The sequence below is a fragment of the Rhipicephalus microplus genome, chromosome 4 (genome assembly GCF_043290135.1).
Source record: "Rhipicephalus microplus isolate Deutch F79 chromosome 4, USDA_Rmic, whole genome shotgun sequence".
NCBI lineage: Eukaryota > Metazoa > Arthropoda > Arachnida > Ixodida > Ixodidae > Rhipicephalus > Rhipicephalus microplus.
In genome coordinates, this window is record NC_134703.1 from 34,546,068 (window position 1) to 34,566,652 (window position 20,585).

General features: G+C 49.5%; 1 protein-coding gene across 2 annotated transcripts in view; it reads right to left on the reverse strand.

The window, feature by feature from the left end:
* LOC119172582 (neural cell adhesion molecule 2-like) overlaps positions 1 to 20,585 on the reverse strand; it is a 239,290-nt gene that overhangs the window by 28,871 nt on the left and 189,834 nt on the right. For both annotated transcript variants that reach the window (XM_075892528.1, XM_075892529.1), the window contains 3 exons: positions 19,226 to 19,510; positions 6,263 to 6,553; positions 4,406 to 4,711 (listed from right to left, as the gene is read on the reverse strand). In XM_075892528.1, the coding sequence (XP_075748643.1) occupies positions 4,406 to 4,711; positions 6,263 to 6,553; positions 19,226 to 19,510 (882 nt within the window). The remainder of the gene's footprint in view (positions 1 to 4,405; positions 4,712 to 6,262; positions 6,554 to 19,225; positions 19,511 to 20,585) is intronic.

The window sequence follows — 20,585 nt, forward strand, 5'->3', positions numbered from 1 at the left end:
GTCGGAAAATGCTTTCAGAAGTACTCTTCAATGCGAATCATCTCTTTAGGTACTGCAGGCGCTATCCATCCATCCATCCATCCATCCATCCATCCATCCATCCATCCATCCATCCATCCATCCATCCATCCATCCATCCATCCATCCATCCGTCCATCCATCCATCCGTCCATCCATCCGTCCATCCATCCGTCCGTCCGTCCGTCCGTCCGTCCGTCCGTCTGTCTGACATATCCCTTGTCCGTCATATCCCTTGTCCGTTGGCATGACGTGCGATGGATATCTATATGAACATCCATATGGACATTTCAACAGCATATGCGCATTGTGATTAGTAAACAACTTTTTATATGCTGTACACACGTGTTGTCGCGTCTTAGCATGATCGAATGGGCAATGGTTAATGATCCCCCGGAGCTTCGCCCACTCGTCATCATTCACTTCGTAGATATGCTGCGATTTTTTAAAAGACAATAGCCTTACTTGGGGACCTTCGACGCAAAAACTTTAGCCTGTCTGTCTGTCTGTCTGTCTGTCTGTCTGTCTGTCTGTCTGTCTGTCTGTCTGTCTGTCTGTCTGTCTGTCTGTCTGTCTGTCTGACATATCCCTTGTCCGTTGGCATGACGCGCGATGGATATCTATATGAACATCCATATGGACATTTCAACAGCATATGCGCATTGTGATTAGTAAACAACTTTTTATATGCTGTACACACGTGTTGTCGCGTCTTAGCATGATCGAATGGGCAATGGTTAATGATCCCCCGGAGCTTCGCCCACTCGTCATCATTCACTTCGTAGATATGCTGCGATTTTTTAAAAGACAATAGCCTTACCTGGGGACCTTCGACGCAAAAACTTTAGCCTGTCTGTCTGTCTGTCTGTCTGTCTGTCTGTCTGTCTGACATATCCCTTGTCCGTTGGCATGACGCGCGATGGATATCTATATGAACATCCATATGGACATTTCAACAGCATATGCGCATTGTGATTAGTAAACAACTTTTTATATGCTGTACACACGTGTTGTCGCGTCTTAGCATGATCGAATGGGCAATGGTTAATGATCCCCCGGAGCTTCGCCCACTCGTCATCATTCACTTCGTAGATATGCTGCGATTTTTTAAAAGACAATAGCCTTACCTGGGGACCTTCGACGCAAAAACTTTAGCCTGTCTGTCTGTCTGTCTGTCTGTCTGTCTGTCTGACATATCCCTTGTCCGTTGGCATGACGCGCGATGGATATCTATATGAACATCCATATGGACATTTCAACAGCATATGCGCATTGTGATTAGTAAACAACTTTTTATATGCTGTACACACGTGTTGTCGCGTCTTAGCATGATCGAATGGGCAATGGTTAATGATCCCCCGGAGCTTCGCCCACTCGTCATCATTCACTTCGTAGATATGCTGCGATTTTTTAAAAGACAATAGCCTTACTTGGGGACCTTCGACGCAAAAACTTTAGCCTGTCTGTCTGTGTCTGTCTGTCTGTCTGTCTGTCTGTCTGTGCAATTGTCTGTTTGTCCACCCTTAATAGTATTGGGTACTCGGAACGGCACCAAACGATACACCAAACGGCTGACCCCATCCGCAGCGCGCACCAATGTGGCTCAAGGTTGATAATTCATACTTGTGCGATTGTCAATTAAAAAGCAATTATTGCGCGTATCTTAGGCACCATAACAATACGTATATATTCTGTAAGTGCGTCTCTTACTAGAAAAATCATACATAAGTAATTAAAAAATCCGTAGCGTTTATAACGTTGCGCTGACCAGGCAACGCTTGCACTAAAAGGCGAGTGTTTCCAACGCTTTGCTAATACAACACGGTGGTGGCACCTACCCGTCCCCTTGCGTTCTACACCTTGTCACCTCTACACGCTTCGTTTTCCAAGAAAACTGCCAGATAGCGCTAGTGCCTCACGTGTGACGTGACTTGATTCCCTCGTTCGCCTCCGCTGCACGCTCAAGGCACTCTAACGCAGCGCTTCCAGTATACCATTCACCAATTTTCTTACGCAGAACATCAAATAAATGTTTTGCTATCTCTCTCCACGTGCAAGACTATCGTCTTTCGACGACATTTGCAGATTAGCATGCACATACGGGGCCATTTTTTAGACACGTGTGGCCAATACCACGGTACGCGCCACAGGTGACTGATAGTTTACAGTTATTTTTGCGATCGGCGAACCACCGCTTGCCGCGGACGCCGGACGGAAGAAAGGCGGCCGCCTCACTTTGCAGTGATAAGGAGTGCGAAGACGCCCAAATGTTTCTCATGTAGCGGGGGCTGCATAGTTGCAATTGCCCGAAACAGCAGACATGGCACCACTGTGCACCAGGAAAGGCACCGACTCGAGCGCTCGACGCCGAGTTCCACCGAAGGCGGAAGAAAAACCTCGGACCACCACGCTGTGCGTCTCCCACTGATTGGCCGCCGATGCTCGAATCAGCGCCAGCAATCCTCACTGGTCACACCACCAGGGAATTAAATGCACTAGATTTCTGCAACAACGATTCGGACTCGCTCGCTGGATTTCGTGCCGACTGTTTGTGCCCCCGCGATTTCCGACGACAGCGCAGCTCTGGCCGACTGGCTCGCCCTACGCCATCTCCTGACGCCGACAAGAGCTCTCGCTGAGTGGTGCCCTGTACTCGGACTTCTGCGGCCGTGTCCATCTTTCCTATCGTCTTTTTTACTTCCGTATGTGGCTGTCCCTGTGCCTCTCTCTCTTCCTGCTCCTCTCTCTCTCTCTCTCTCTCTCTCTCTCTCTCTATATATATATATATATATATATATATATATATATATATATATATATATATATATATATATATATATATATATATATATATATATATATATATATATATATATATATTATATATATATATATATACCTTTAATTCCTTCCTATCCTTTTTAATCCCTCCTTACCCCCATTCTGTGCACAGAACTGTAGAGGTGCCCTCCATTGAGAGAGAGGCAGTAACGTAACTTCGCTTATTTCTCTCTTTTCCTCTTTCAAAAGTCACTTATAAAATAGCAATTCTATGCTTGCCAGTTTAATCTCCACTCCGCCAGATGGCACTACATACCCGGCCTCTCATGTCTACGGTATAATGCTAACGCAAATAAGTTTGAGTACAGATAAATTCTTATGTCGCCCTGCGCACTGTGCTATCCTTACAGGAGAGTGCGCAACTGGTGATTGCGGCACAAGAGAAGCACCGGCTACGCACTCCCTTCATACTTCTATGTCAATACCTTTAATTTATCCGCAATTTTCGCAATATGTTGGTCTTGTCGGTTGAAAATACCGTTGTCGCGCTTACCATGCGATGCGACTAAATGTCGCATAAATAATAGGAGCAATGAAGGGTAAGATGAAAGTGGTCGGCAATACTGACTACCATGTGCATCTTCCCCGTTGTTGCTCTTATATAATCATAATTATTGATTTAACGTTCCGAGTTATTTCACTATGTGTATATTCGTTATTATTTTGCTTATCGCTATTCCTCCTTTTCAGGCAAGATAATATTGTAGGACGTCAACGTATTGGGAATTAAGACATGGTATAAGTGTTGCAATTATCGTTGCTATACGCCGTGAACACAATTATTTCCCGCCATTATATCTTTGTGGGTATAAGTGCTCCCCCTCCTTCCAACTGGTCGCCAAGCCTACGATTGGGAACCACACTGTGATTGCCTAGCAGCCACGAGTGGAAGCCCGGATCATGTTAAGGCTCATGCACCTCTGCGACTATAGTACCAGTGAACAAGACTCACAAAAAAAAACAGCAACAGCGGAGTAGGCAGAATGAACAGAGGAAGTACCTCAGACAGGCCGGCCGACGTTTCAATAGATGGACCTATCTTTGTCAAAGGCGCCTGGTCATTCTTTGCATGTTAGTTTTAAGGGGGTTAGTATTGACGTCATTTCCACGTCATCTCCTGTGGTGGCCCGTGGCCTTGCGCCCTTTGAGCTAACTCCTTTCAAACTAACACACTAACACACCAAAGATGAGAAGACGTATTCGAACATTATAGGTACTCCCATTGAAATGTCGGCCAGCGTGTCTGAGGAACGTACTCTGTTATTCATGTTCGAGGTATAGCGCATCCAGGACGGGACAGAGAAGACACAGAACACATACACGGCGCCGTGTATGTGTTCTGTGTCTTCTTCTCTGTCCCTTCCTGGATGCGCTATACCTCGAACAACATGAATAACCAACAAGCCCGCCGTGCAACCTTAGTCGACTACATTCCTCTGTTAATTCTGCTTATTCTACTAGCCTCTTCGTTCTGTCGGCTCCGATCTTGATCTCGGAGATCAAGGTGAAAAAGCAGAGGACTGCCAAAAAAAAAAGGCTTAGGTACCTTTCCGGGTGAGGCTGACGGGTGCCGGCAGCGTGCTGACCACGAGCACGGTGGGCGGCGAGCGGCCGCGCGAGTTGTAGGCGTACACGGCCGCCACGAAGCTGGTGCCGGCCGGCAGAGCGCGCGCCACGAACGAGGGCGCCTCGGCCGCGCTGACGTTGGCGCGCAGCAACCGCCTTGCGGTGTCGTGCAGCTCCAGGCGGAAGCGCTGCGGCAGGCCGCCGTCGTAGCTCTCCGAGCACGCCAATGCCACCGACTCCTCGGTCTGGTTCTGCACCGAACAGTTCTGCACCGCATCCGGAGGTCCTGCGCAGTGCGCCGCCAAAGCTCCGTGGGCTCAGAGCGTTCTTCTGTACAACGATCTCAAGGTTCCTCCGAAGTGGGGAGTGCGGTATTGAAAAGCTATAGAATAAATTATTCCACAAATTACATGTTTAGAGTTGAAAAAAAAATCAAGCACTTCTGAAAAAAAAATTGCTGATCAATAACTTATGTTTCGGCCGCTGGACCGGCGTTCGCCGGAGTGAGGCCGGGATATACGTATATGAGCATAGTATGCACCAGGGTCACACGACACTATGAAGATGGAAAAGCCAGCTGCTGCAGGTTTTGCGGCTTGTTTTTCGCACAACTGCGAACGATAGCGCTCGTCTTTCTCTGAGCCGAAATGGTCAAGGGACGAGACCGATGCCCGCAACTCGTGGAAGACATCCCGGAGGACCATCTCTGGGCTGTCCGGCACGCCGCCAGGATTCAAGGCCTGGCCGCCGCCTGGAGAAGGGGGTTACGAAAGAGCCCCCCCTTCCGCCCCTCCTTCGCCACCTTTGACCCCAACAGGGACACTTTAATAAAGTTTCTTCTCTCTCTCAAGGGATGAGGGGCATGACCAGCATTTGGGGACATGTGCACATAGCGCCATTTCTCGCCGGTGGCAATGGCGGCTAGCCGTAACTGAAGAAAGAAAGAATAGGTGAGAAACTGATGTCTAACGTAACAAAAAAGCTATAGTTACTAATAAAGACCCCGGATTCCAAACACCAGATACCCACTGGAACGTTCTGGTAAAATTACTGTGCCGCACTACAAATCACATGGCTTCCCTGAATGTTTAATTAAACATTGTAATGCGGCTCCATGCGTTTCTCATGGGCGGTGTGTCAGTGTCTTGGAAAGCAACATGTTTTGTAGTGCGATACTGAAACTTTGCCATAAGATTCTCTAGTGGGTAACATTCTAGGTACATTCTAGGAAGCCCCGTTTGGTAATAATATCTGGGGTTTTCCGCCTCCAAAGCACGATGTGATTATGAGACGCGCCGTAGTGGAAGGCTACAGAAATTTCGACCAAATGGATATTATTAATCGTGCACTCACATAACATAGCACACCGGCCTCAACCGTTTCACCTACACCAAAATGCGACCGCCGCGGCCCGAATCGAACCCACGACCTTCGGGCCTTTGTTGGTAACGAGCTTTTTTCGTCACATATGATTTTTTTTGCCTATTTCTCACGCAGTTAGGACATGGCGTCATGCTGTCGCCGAGAGATGGCGCCACGCTCAGATGTCCCAAAATCATGGCAATGCTTCATCCGCATGGTGCCTTAGGTTTAATGATGCCTCAGAGAGCGGACAACGCGTTTCCTCCCCACAGGTAGTCCCCAATAGCGTCACAAGACAAAGGGACTCAACGATTGGCGAGACGTGCCACCGACACTTGTGAAAGAGGGCCGCAAACTGCGCTTCTAGCTGTAAAGACATTGTTCTGTCCGTCAGGAAGTAACCGCGTACGCGCCGTGGAAGAGCAATGTCGTCGCCCACGGAAAATGCCCAGAGCGGCATGCCATTCGGACTTACCGGCCTGAATGAGTGTGAAGATGCACGGCTCGCGCTGTATGCCGATTCCGTTCTTGCCCCAGCAGAAGAGCGCTCCGTAGTCCTCGTCCGTCTGCGGCACCACGGTGGCCCAGCTGCGTGTGCCGTCGCTCATGACGTTGGTGGAGCCGAGCATCTGCTGCGACGCGTTGAAGCGCCACCGGAAGGCCACCTCCTGCGCCGGATCGGCCTCCAGCTCGCAGCTCACGCGCACCGCCTCCTGCCGCGCTGCGCCGTACACCGTCTTCTGGCCGGGCTTGCACTGCGGCGCGACTGCACGCCAGGTATTCCATTAGGAACGTTGCAGTAGTAGCAGTAGTAGTACTAGTAGTAGTAGTAGTAGTAGTAGTAGTAGTAGTAGTGCTAGTAGTAGTAGTAGTAGTAGAATAAGAAGAAAACACGGCTAAGCGCCTCATGAAAAACATACGCCTGCAGTGGTAGCGTTCTTTCTATGTCGGAATCGAAACGGCTCTGAGTGGTTGCGGACGTAACGTGAGGGCGCGCCTACGCAGGCGTAGTAGTAGTAGTCGTAGAAGAATAAGACACAGGTAAGCGCCTCATAAAAACATACGCCTGCAGTGGTAGCGTTCTTTCTATCATTAGTCTTCGCTGTCGGAATCGAAAACGGCTCCGAGTGGTTGCGGACGTAACGTGAGGGCGCGCCTACGCAGGCGTAGTAGTAGTAGTCGTAGAAGAATAAGACACGGGTAAGCGCCTCATAAAAACATACGCCTGCAGCAATAGCGTTCTTTCTATCATTAGTCTTCGCTGTCGGAATCGAAAACGGCTCTGAGTGGTTGCGGACGTAACGTGAGGGCGCGCCTACGCAGGCGTAGTAGTAGTAGTCGTAGAAGAATAAGACACGGGTAAGCGCCTCACAAAAACATACGCCTGCAGCAATAGCGTTCTTTCTATCATGAGTCCTCACTGGCGGAATCGAAAACGGCTCTGAGTGCTTGAGAACGTGCCTACGCAGGCACGCCTACGCAGGCGCGCCTACGCACGTTACGTGAGGGCGCGCCTACGCAGGCGTCATGACTCACGTGCCGGCGCTAGAGCGCGAGGTCGTGCGTTCATATCCACGCAATGGCGTGCGGCAACGCGAGAAGACCAGCCACCTCGATCAAAGATCAGTTCGCCATGTCAGGAACAGCCGATTGCCGACATTCCCACGATCTATAGATGAGATCATTCATTGGAAAACGGCGCGTATACATATATGCATGCGGCCGGCGCGCCTCCGAGGACCGCGTTTATAGATTCTCGTCAACGCCTGTAGTGTTTCGCGCAGCGCCACGCCTCCAGCGAAATCTGCAATTCATAAGAAGGTATACGCGCGAAAAACCAAACAGAATCATGGGCACTATCGTGAAGGGTCCTAAAAAACTTGGCGCAACACGAAATGACGGCTGCCTGTATTATAAGGCATGAGCTAGTGCGGCGAAAAATGCATTTCGTGAAAAGGGGAGCAGTGAAGTGCCAATACTTTCTGCGGGCAGGGCGTGATTGTGCCAGCGATGCTCATCCATAACTACGTAGTCTTCGGTAATGCGACTTCCTGATTATATATGTCGACCATGTCGATCCACGTCATGCTTCGGCTTTTTATAGGCATGCGCGGAAGGTGTCTGTCAGTTTTTCTTTTTTTTGTGTGTGTGTTTATACCTTTCTGGAAGTGCCATTAGACAGTGAGTAGTCGGCACTTCACTTTCGTCTCCCGAGAATCCCCCCCTCCCTCTAACGAAATGCATTTCGCGCCACAGTCGAGCTAAGCAATCTATACTTGCCCAAGAAGTCCTGCAAATGACCCGCATTCCCTCCTCATCGAAATGCGACCCACACGGCACCTCGTGGTGCTCATCAGCAAAATGATGCAACGAGGCCGCGACGCGACGTGTAACAGCACTACAGTTTAAATGCCATGACGATGATCCGGACGAGATCATCTACGCAGACCCGCATAAATAGCGAGCCACACGTACTGTTATTGAGCAGAACCAAACTAAAAAAAATACGATGCGCTTATGCGCGCCCCGAAGAATACCCTGCGTCGTGAGACAGCGTAGTTTTCGGGCGGGCTGCGCAGAGTGGCATTGTTGATTCGGCCGTCATTTGATATACCGAGAATGTCATTATAGAAGCAAAGCCCGCTGGCTACGCGAACGATGATTAGCACATTCGCACATACGAGCTCTTTTTGCATCTCATGACATCGACGGATGCAGCAGCTCGCCTGCGCATAACAAACAAGCGGCGCCCGTGTCGTAATCGGAGGGTGCGACACCACTGCGCCTGGAAGCTATAATGGTCCTAACTCACGCTGCTTCGTTGCGACTACTGTTCCGGGAGCAGAAAAAAATATTGTTGCAATTAACAGTGTGAAGAGTTGGTCCGCGAGCGCTTCCACCTCCTTTTTCGGCGCCTCCAGTTTTTTTGCGCCTCCAATTAAGTCCCGGGATAACGTTGTTATTCTAGTGCGATTGTTCTTTCCCAAATGACACGCACATGGGTGGGGGTTGTCCATCTGGAAGCCTGCAATCACAGGCTGACGATGGCAAAAAGAGAGGAGACAAAAAAATTAACGTAGTCCTTGCTTCCTTTTTATATAACTCGCCGAAAACCAGCGTTGTAGGACCCAGCAATCTCGAAACACGAACAACTCTATACCCGAAGAGAACAAACAAAAGAGAGCAGTTTCCAAATGCTCCGTTCGCTAATGTTCAGCGTGTTGGAGTTGTCATTATGTAATAAACGCGGTCGGCACCGTGAAGCAGCAATTTGAGGCGTCGACTTCCCGACGGCGTGCAGCTGGGCGAACGCCGCGTTGTTAGAAGCTGAATACGCAACGAGTGAAAAACCATTTGAGAGATCGCATCGCTAATGCTTTTTCATATTCCCGCTTGTCTCCCTGCTTGGCAGAGCCCGCCCTTAGCTTCTTCGTTAGAAAGAAGATTACTGTATGTTTTTCGCCTCTTTTATACTTGGCCTGTCTTTTGTCGCATCAATCAGGCCCTTGTTTTACGTTAGAGTATAATAGCACAGACAGACAGACAGACGGACGGACAGACGGACGGATAGACAGATAGATAGATCGCATTTAGAGAGAAAATAAAATTTAGGGAGAGAAGGAAGGTCTCTCACATCCGCTGTTATTTCAGGTAGAGTGTACTGGATCACTGGAGTGCTCTGAACAAGGTTCGAAAACTGGAGCCCAAACGGGGTCAAGCTGCTTGTGGCGTTGCGATCGTAGTCTGCGATGCGCGCGGCTCCATCAAAACGGTGCAGTGATAGAATGCCCACCTCTCACTTAAAAAGCCTGGGTTCATATCGCAGCTGTATATGGTATAGGAACCAGGAGCTCTCGCGGTGTCAATTCGTGGACATGTCGTATTCGGCCTCCCCTGATTGGCTGCGAGCTGGCGAGCAGCGCGCCACCTGTTTCCGGTCTCTCTTCCGCAACGTAACTTTCCCTCCACGCAGCTTTGACAACTCTCGACACAAATGAGAAAAGTGGAATGCGTTTCGCCACAACGTATGCTGCTCTCAGAGATCCGCTTCTAGACGTACATCTCTGAGGCAGCGCATGTACTCTATAATCACGTTAGTCCTTGAATTATGTTTAACGCGGCCGTCCGCCTGACGCCCCTGAAATGTCTGTACGCATTCCGTGCATCGCTCTTCAAACATCTCAACACGTTCATACGCACGTTCAGACTTGTCAAGTTTGTTTAAAAGGCTGTTACTCTACATTTCGTCCACTAGTTTGTTTTTCTTTCAAGGCTGGGAATGTACTGGCGGGTTAGGTTAGCCGACGTGGTCAAGCGTGCCATGATGTCACGATTCACCGTTTTCTTTTTTCTTTTCTTTTGTGTAAATGAACGCGCTCAGGCGAATCGGACATGTCCACGAATCAGACACCGCGAAAATAGCTCCCCAGACTTTATACATATGATAATTTTTCTCGTAGTAGCAAATTACCCTACCACCATACCTGTCGACTACACTGCTTCCGCGAAAAGCTTGGTTAGCAGATGGTGGTGGTAACAATATTAACACAAACTCCGGAAATTTAGTCGCCTGGGCCTAGGCGGCGCTCGAGGAGGACGGGATACCCTACACGTCTCCTCGCCGCCTCAATGGCTTGCAATGCTGGATGGTCCATAGCTGCTCGTGGAGGTTGGAGCTGCGTAGCGCGGCCGTCCACCGCGCCGCAGCATCGTCTGGGGAGACTTATTTTTTTTTTTGCACATTCCCAGGCAACGTTGTTAAACGATGCGTGGTTTAGGTCGCATAATTTGCAGGTATCGTCTGGATAGATGTCTGGGTATGTCCTCCTGAGATGAACGGGGTTGGGGAAGGTATGGGTTTGTAATTGCCTTCAATCTACCTATTCGGATCCATCGAGTTTGCTTGGCGTTGAATGGATACGCCTCGATTTTCATAAAATTTTTGCTATGCCACTATACCAGGTGATTCTATCATTCTCTGTCCAGCCCTCCGCTAAATGTGCATCCCCGCGGGAGAGGGCGTTTCTACGCAGGCGCGGAACGTGAAACCTCGCGCTACGTGACGGACCTCCCCATTGAGGTTGATTGATTGATATGCGATGTTTAACGTCCCAAAACTACCATGATTATGAGAGACGCCGTAGTCGAAGGAAATTTCCACCACTATAAGTTTTTTAACGTGCACCCAAATATGAGCGCACGGGCCTACAGCATTTTCGCCTCCACCGAAAATGCATCCGCTGTAGCCGGGATTCGATTCCGCGACTTGCGGGTCCCCATTGAGGTTGGGTACGGTGTCGTTGGAGTTCGTGCGAGCTGGGAACCATATAGTGTGTCGTTCTTCCGTCTCTTCCGAGGTTGTATAGTTCGCGTGGGCGTTGAGGATGGACGCGACCTTTGGGGAAATTCTCCCTTGTGCGTTGTAATTTCTGACCGCTGTATAAGAATCCCTTAGTACATATCGGCAACTGCGGCACACGACAGCTAGGGCTATCGCCACTTCTTCCTCTATCTCAGGGTTTCTGCAGCGTACACTACACGAGCTGACAAATTGTTTGTCAGTATTGAGTACTGCCACTGCGAAGGCATGACGATCCGCGTATTCTGTGGCGTCTACAAACAGTGCTTCCTTTATCCCCACCCGAAGGTTTGTAGTAAGTTCCTGGCTCTACTCTTTTCAACACTGATTTAGTTCCGGATGCATGTTCTTGGGCGTGTTATCCACTCGGAGCTTTAAAAATACATTTACTTTCTTTGAAAAAAAAAAAGAGAAAGGTTTTGAAGTTAATCCACTCTCGGTAGTCGAGTAGAACAACCTTGCGAAACCTGATAATATCGTGCAGCTCCATTTCCAAGAGTTCCTTTGATATATGAGTACTGTAATATCACTGAACTTGCTTTTAATGAAACCCAGCGCTTACTTCGTTAATACGGGATATCGTGAAGTCAGACGCCATGTCATGCCACTCTGCAGACATAATACGCTCCAAAAGCAATTCATTGTTCCACAATCTGCACTGTCCTTTCTGTGCGTCGTGCGCCTTGCAGCACCATTGTCAATTGTATTTTCAATGCCAGAAGTAATAATACGAACCAACATCCATGAAATCTGCCACAGTGTACATCCATGTCTCGTCACGTAGTGGCACCTCCTTTGAAGCAGGATGACAACTTGTTTGCACAGCATTCCGTGTTTGGCGTAGCCGCTGTAATGTTAGTTTTCTGTTTTCTTTCGCAGTCGCCGCAGGAACGAGAGTCTGCAGCGGCTCGGCGCGTGTGGGTGGCCTAAGTCGCGAGCACGAAGTTCGACATATCTAACGTACAGCTCGTTTTAGAAAGTGCGTTCGACGTTAATAATGCTGGGGCAGCTTCGCATACACGGTATAGATCGCAATTCGTAGTGCCCGATTTCAAGAAAGTTTCACTGTATTACTTGGGCTGATGTTTTCGACGGGGAACAATTTCTGCCGTTCATTGAAAGTGGTATGTAAAGCACTTGTCATTTTTCTTGTTTCAGCTGGTTTGTACTTTCATTCTTGTGCTACTAATCATGTGTCGTATGTTCTTCAAGGTAGCTGCTTTCTTATACTGCGTTTGCTGAATATTTTGGTATGTGCTGATACCCTGCGGCGGTCCTTATTTGGGGTCTTTGCAGTATTGCAAGTAAATACATGAATAAACGGGCTAAAAGAAACCGCGTGGGGCGATGCCGCCTTGAAGTCCACACACCAATTACCGGGACGCAGAGATTTTGACTGCGTGTACTGGGGCCCACGAGGTTCTTAATCGTTAAAAAGGAAGTGGGGTCACCGCAGAAAAAGTATTAGCGGGAATGATCGATTTGCGAAGCTCCCTTAGAGCATTGGAAATGCGGCCCTTATATATGACCTACTTTTTGCCTTTTGCTGGGGTACAAAACGTCCATCCACGCGATTTTTTTTCCTTTCATGTAATTCGCCGCTTGTGCTCATCTTCTTCTGCGACGACTGTACACAATGATCTCTGAGGGAGTTAATGTACGAAGTTTCAGGAAATTTCGTTGAGTCGATGTGATTAAAATACACACACACACAAAAAAAAAACTCCATGATGTCACTCAAATATACATGCGTGGTGTTTCGGTGCGAACCTTAAATATGAATCTCCGAGCTTCACACTCCGTTAGGGGCCATGACATATTGCCACGAGGAATTGTTAAGGCGCAGTACAACGCAGACGTTGTTAAAAGAGGAACGCTGACGGCATCGCTACGACTCATGAAGCCCGCCGGAAGGCACGAGCCGGCCCAGCCTGTGCACGAGCTGCTACCGAGCAGCGGAAAAGAAGAGAAGAAGAGGACGACGAGCGTTCGCTGCTTTCTCCCAGCTACTGTGTAGTTCTTTTGGCTTTGGGCACAAGTTCGCCCTTATTAAACCTTGTAAATAGGACGTCCCGGTTGTGAGGTTGTTATATCCGTTACATTTTCTGGTGGAGGTGCTGGGTACATGATTCCGAGCCCCACGCAAGAGCGAAGTCCAAGCACTGACCAGCCGCAACCAGTGGAGCTTACACCGGTGCACCAACGAGTCAGCCGCCGTATCCGAGGAGAGTTGCCAGAATTTGGGCCACTCCCTTCTGTATCAAGGGCATCGGTGACGGAGACAAGCGCCGCCACCACCATGACGAGCCAAGTTACGCCGGCACAACTCATCGTAAGCCAACCGGTCATCCCAAAGGTGTTTCATGGTGACCCATACGAGGACGCCGAAGACTGGTTAGAGCATTTCGAGAGAGTGGGAAATCTAAATCAGTGGAACGAGGAAGGCAAGCTGCGTAACGTCTACATTGCGTTGGAAGACTCTGCACGAGTGTGGTACGAAAACCACGAGGCATCTCTGACGTCGTGGCAAGAGTTTCGGCGGCAGCTACTGAGTACGTTCGCCAACAGTGATCGCCGGGAAAAGGCGGAAGCAGCTCTCCGCACACGGATTCAACGAACGAACGAAACTGTCGCGATGTACATCGAAGACATGTCCCGCCTTTTCAAGCGAGCTGATCCTGGCATGACGGAAGACAAGAAAGTGCGCCACCTCATGCACGGGGTAAAGCAAGAATTGTTCGCGGGACTCATCCGCAATCCGCCCCGTACTGTTGCTGAGTTTCGGTCGGAAGCAACAACCATCGAAACGACGCTTCAGCAGAGAGCCCGACAGTACAACCGCGACGTAGCCGGTGCATCCGCAGGAGTCTACTCAGCAGGCGTCGTGGATAATCTTGACACATTGCGCGAGCTCGTCCGGTCTGTTGTCAGGGAAGAATTAAGGAAACTGCAGTCACCTGATGTCACCCCCGAGCTGTCTCTTGCTGAAGTTGTCCGAGACGAAATTCGACAGGCCATGCGGGAGCCGCGGAGTGATGTGCCGGCGACACGACGGGCGGTAACGTACTCCGAGGTGCTCAGGCGACCTACTCTGCACTGTTCGCCGATCGAGACACCAAGTACTTATGTGCAGACAATGCGCAGCCCGCCTGAAATCGTAGAGGCAACACGCACTCCACCTCGTGCGAGAGAGATGATGCCACGGAAGAGCGATGTGTGGCGAGATGCCACACGTAGGCCCTTGTGTTTCCACTGTGGAGAGGCTGGCCACCTGTACCGATTCTGCCGATATCGTCAAGCTGGTCTTAGGGGATTCGCCATCAATGCACCGTGTCCGCGAAACGGCGAAAGACCTTCCGAGATTGAAGAATACCTATGCTCACGTCGGGAATTTGACCCGCCTCGTCGTCATCAACCACGCTCACCATCCCCTATGCGCTACCGCTCGTCTAGCCCACGTCCCTTCCCAAGCACGTCTAGGCAGCGTTCGCCTAGCCCAAATCCGGGAAACTGAAGAGGGCGACCTGTGGAGGCGAGGCCGCTGGCGACTTGGGATGTGAAGATCCTCCACTGCGGTACGAGCCTGATAACGACGACTGTTTCCAGGTAAAGGAGTGCAGTACAGAGAAAATTACTTCAGACTTGCCGTTGGTGATTGACGGACTAGAGCTCAATGCTTTGATCGATACTGGTGCGGATTATTCTGTGATAAGTTACGAATTAGCGAAGCGACTCAAGAAAGTTCTGACCGAATGGGGTGGACCTCAAGTACGTACTGCAGGTGGTCACCTCATAACCCCTTCCGGCCGATGTACCGCAAGGGTCATGATACGGGGCTTCACTTACGTCGGTGACTTTGTCGTCCTGCCTGTGTGCTCGAGGGAAGTGATACTGGGAATGGATTTCCTACAAGCTAATGGTGCGATTATCAATTTACAGAGGTCGAGCGTGTCCTTTTCGACGGAGCAAGCTTTAAAGGTAGCACGATCAGATGAACGATGTACCACTCCACTGCGCGTCGTCGACGATGATGTGACTGTACCGCCACGGAGCAGTATAATGGTTCTCGTGCATAATGATGCATTCAGCGACTACGAGGGTGTGGCGGAGAGCAACGTGGATGTTTTCTTGAAAAGAGGCGTTTGTGTGGCACGAGGGATTATCCAGCTGCGAAACGGGTGCACAGACATCCTCTTGACGAATTTCGGTAACGAATTCCAGCACATCGCAAAAGGGACGGCAATAGCGTTTCTTCATGAGTTCTGTGAAGTGACAGAAATATGCAGTCTTGAAACGACGTCACCGAATGTGAAACTTCCATCTGATGCCTGCGACACAATATACGTAAATCCTAATCTTTCAGAGATTCAACGTCAACAGCTATACGACCTCGTGCGGGAATTTGGCAGCTGTTTCTCCAACAGTTCAAAGGTACGGCGCACGAGCATTACAAAACACAGGATCATAACGGACGAGACAACCAGGCCGGTATGCCAGCACCCGTATCGTGTTTCCCCTAAGGAAAGGGAAGTCATCAAGAAGCAGGTACGAGAAATGCTTGAAGATGATGTTATCCAGCCTTCTAACAGCCCGTGGTCATCTCCCGTGGTGCTTGTCAAGAAGAAGGATAACACGCTACGGTTTTGTGTCGACTACAGGAAACTGAATGCTGTGACTAAACGGGATGTATATCCCCTTCCACGCATCGACGACACGTTAGATCGACTTCGGTGTGCCAAGTTCTTCTCATCACTAGATCTGAAAAGTGGATACTGGCAGATCGAGGTTGATGAACGTGATCGCGAAAAGACTGCTTTTGTTACCCCGGACGGACTTTACGAATTTAAGGCTCTCCCGTTTGGTCTCTGTTGTGCGCCGGCAACGTTCCAACGCATGATGGACACTGTGCTTTCCGGATTGAAGTGGCAGTGTTGCCTAGTGTACCTAGACGACGTGGTCATCTTCGCGGCTACATTTGAGGAGCACATCAAGCGCCTTCGGTCAGTGTTAGAGGCAATCCGTTCGGCAGATTTGACAATCAAGCCAGAGAAGTGCCGATTAGCTTTCGAAGAGCTTCGTTTTCTTGGGCATGTCGTCAGCGCCCAAGGTGTTCGCCCTGATCCTGATAAGACGGCCGCCGTCGCAAGGTTTCCGGTGCCAACAGACAAAAAGTCAGTACGGAGATTTCTAGGTCTATGTGCGTACTATAGACGATTTGTGAGAAATTTTTCAAAGATCGCAGAACCCTTAACGAGACTTACGAGAGAAGATGTGCCTTTCCAGTGGCAAAACGAGCAACAAAGCGCCTTCAACGAATTGAGAAAGAGGTTAGAAAACCCCCCGATTCTTTCTCACTTTGATGAGACAGCCGACACGGAAATACACACAGATGCCAGTAACATCGGCCTTGGATGCGTTCTAATACAGTGGCAGAAAGGTGAAGAAAAAGTGATAGCTTATGCCAGTCGGACTCTAACAAAAGCAGAGACAAACTATTCGGCCACGGAAAAAGAATGCCTTGCCGTCGTCTGGGCCATCAGTAAATTTCGGCCGTACCTATATGGTAGACCATTCAAGGCAGTCAGCGATCACCATGCGCTTTGCTGGCTGGCGAACATAAAGGAACCATCTGGACGACTAGCAAGGTGGAGCCTCAGACTGCAAGAATACGATATAACCGTCGTATACCGATCTGGCAAAAAACATACCGATGCCGACTGTTTGTCACGGGCTCCTACAGACACACCACCACTATCAGAAGAAGACGACTTTCCGTTCGTAGGAATTGTCGAGACCACTCAAATAGCCGAACTCCAACGTACAGACAAAGAATTACTCCCGCTTATCGAACACCTGCAAGGAATTGACGTACAAGTACCCCGTATATTTTCTCGAAGCCTCGCATTGTTCTGCCTCCGAGGAAACGTTCTCTACAAGAGAAACTTCAAGCCCAACCGCGAAAAGTTCCTGCTTGTCGTTCCAGCAACTATGCGACAAGAAATACTTCGAGCGTGTCACGATGAGCCCACATCTGGACATTTGGGTGTGACGCGAACGCTTGCAAGGATCAGTCTCCATTATTATTGGCCCAAGCTACTAGCTTCAGTGCAACACTACGTCAAAACATGCCGCGAGTGCCAAAGACGAAAAACACCACGTTCTAAACCAGCGGGCCTTCTACAACCTATAGATCCACCGAAAGCGCCTTTCCGCCAAGTTGGAATGGACCTCCTTGGACCCTTCCCGACATCTTTACTCGGCAAGAAATGGATCGTTGTGGCCACTGATTATTTAACTAGATACGCCGAAACAGACTCTTTGGAACGAGGAACGGCAGCAGAAGTGGCCCAATTCTTCGTACACAAAATAGTCCTGCGACATGGCGCTCCAACGGTTGTAATCACCGATCGCGGAACGGCTTTCACGGCGCAACTTTTGAACTGCCTGCTCAACATGACTCACACTGTTCATAGGAAAACCACTGCATATCATCCTCAATGCAATGGCCTCACCGAACGCCTTAACAGAACTTTAGCGGACATGATATCCATGTATGTGGATGTCGAGCACAAAAAGTGGGACGAAATTTTACCATACGTCACTTTCGCCTACAATACGGCTGTGCAAGAGACCACCAAAATCACCCCATTTGAACTAGTTTACGGTCGTGCTGTTACCACAACACTGGATGCTATGTTACCAATAGACCAAGATGACTACCCCCCCGATCTTGACGACTTTCTACAAAGAGCGGAAGAAGCCCGCCAGTTAGCAAGATACCGAATACGCCACCAACACCGCATCGATGCCGACCGCTACAACCGAGGAAGACTTGACACGCGATATGACGTTGGCGACAAAGTGTGGATATGGACTCCAGTACGACGACGAGGCCTCTCCGAAAAACTCATTTCACGGTATTTTGGCCCCTACGAGATCGTACAGCGACACAATGACCTCGTCTACGAAGTCAAGCCTGCAGGCCACATGCATTCGAGGCGACGCAATCCCACGGAGCGTGTACACATTGTACGGATGAAACCGTACTACGACCGATTCCAAACCTAGCCACCCCAATACCTTGACGTACTGCAACCTCATTTTTACAAACTTGCACACACAAAAAAAAAAAAAAAAACAGCCTCATCGCAAGCATCGGGGCGATGCCGCTTGAGAGGGGGGATAATGCCACGAGGAATTGTTAAGGCGCAGTACAACGCAGACGTTGTTAAAAGAGGAACGCTGACGGCATCGCTACGACTCATGAAGCCCGCCGGAAGGCACGAGCCGGCCCAGCCTGTGCACGAGCTGCTACCGAGCAGCGGAAAAGAAGAGAAGAAGAGGACGACGAGCGTTCGCTGCTTTCTCCCAGCTACTGTGTAGTTCTTTTGGCTTTGGGCACAAGTTCGCCCTTATTAAACCTTGTAAATAGGACGTCCCGGTTGTGAGGTTGTTATATCCGTTACAATATAATTTTCGGTCATAATCGCTGTTGTGTGGGTGAATCACGATGCGTTCACAAGTAAGGTCGCGAAGTTTCAGCACATTCGGTCGACGAACCAATTTAGGAGCGAATGTTTTTATAACCACGCGAGCGTCCTAGGAGTCGGGCAACACTGGCGCACTCGCGAGTTGTGACGTCAGATGCAGCTACTCATGGGAGCACCAGCATTCTGGCGAACGACGTTGTTCCGTGGTCAGTTGCGCGCGAAGTCGAGATATCCCATTCTTTCTTTAGCCTGGCGCTAAAAGCGAACGATTTGCAGAGCCTGAAACTTTGGTAGCAGACGACGGCTCCGCTCCTTGCTGCACACAACAGACAGTTATAGTTTACGGTTAACGTGATAGCGGAGGTCAAGGGAATGGCGCCGGCGGCGAGCGTTGTTTACAGTCGGTGACTTGGGCTTGTTTCGCGCTGAAACATTTTCTTAAGGTCCACTATTCGTATCTGTATAGGTATAATAGACCCTGTACTTCTAGCTTTCGCGGAGAACCACAAGTCTTTGGGTGGCCCTGTGATTCGTGGCCCTCTTGTTGGAGGAGGCTATACGGCGAACGACAGATGTGCGGCGTACTCACATCGGACCCTGAGGTTGAGGGCGTTGCTCTCGCCCATGCCTTCGGCGTTGGTGGCCGTGCATGTGTAGCGGCCCCGTTCTCGGCGGCTGACCTTCTGCAGCACCAACGACTGGTTGCTCACGATGATGCCGGCCGACGTGGAAAGGTCCCGGCCTTCGAAGCGCCAGCCGATTTCCGTCACCCACGGACTGGCCCGGATGTCGCACTCGAGGAACACGTCGTTGCCCTCTTGAATGTGCTGGTGCCGGAGCTTGCTGCCCAGCCGAAGGTTCAGCTGTGGCACGTCTGAGAGTGAAATGAAATTTACCCAGTAAGCCTCCTCGAATGAACGTCCCCGTCAGGGCAGCGACCCTCTGCGCCCTTAAGTTCGGAAACTTTCTGCGCCTTACGGCGTAATAACCTTAGTTCTATCAACAATCAATCACGTACTTTCTCCCTACTGTTCCTTAACCGACAGTCTTTAACTTATTCCTGTCGTGTCCCTGTTTACCTTTCCAGTTTGTCTATAAAATCCAAGGTAACATACTGACTTAGAACGAACAAGAACAAAACTAGAGGACAGCCGCACGACGCTGTACACATGCACGGCTAGGACTCGTAAAATACACGGCGCTCATCTTTGTCCTGTTATAACCCTGTTTCATCGTTCAAAATCCGCATGTTACCAACCAGCTCTACTGAATACGCAAAGGTTCCACGTACACTGGTGGCCGAATGAACACCCGGGCCGGAAACAAACACATTAAATCAGAACATGCTCTGTCGTTTCCTTAGTTTCCCCACAGCAAGAATACATTTTTCTCCTTTATTGAATCTCGTTTTGTAACGACGCGTACGAGAAGATGCAGTTTATTTTTTTCCTTTTTTTCTGTTCATTTCATGTTTCTCTCTACCTTTCTATATTATATTTTTGTCTCTTACTATTTTAGTTTATTTCTCATTGTTTCTCCTTTTCCCTCTGTCTGCCTATATTTTTATGTCATTACTTTATACTTGTGATAAAAACGTTTAGATGAGTTAAAGCTGAGCCAGTGCTTTTTTTTTCTTTCACATTTGGTCACATTTGCTAATAGCCAAGTGAAGGGAGCACTACATCCGCAAAAAAGCGTAGTTTGTAATCATAATCATAATAATAATCATCATCATCATCATCATCAGCTTGACTACGTCCACTGCAGGACAAAGGCCTCTCCCATGTTCCACCAGTTAACTCGGTCCTGTGCTTGCTGCTGCCAATTTATACCCGCAAACTTCTTAATCTCATCTGCCCACCTAGCCTTCTGTCTCTCCCTAACCCGCTTGCCTTCTCTGCGAATCCAGTTAGTTACCCTTAATGACCAGCGGTTATCCTGTCTACGTG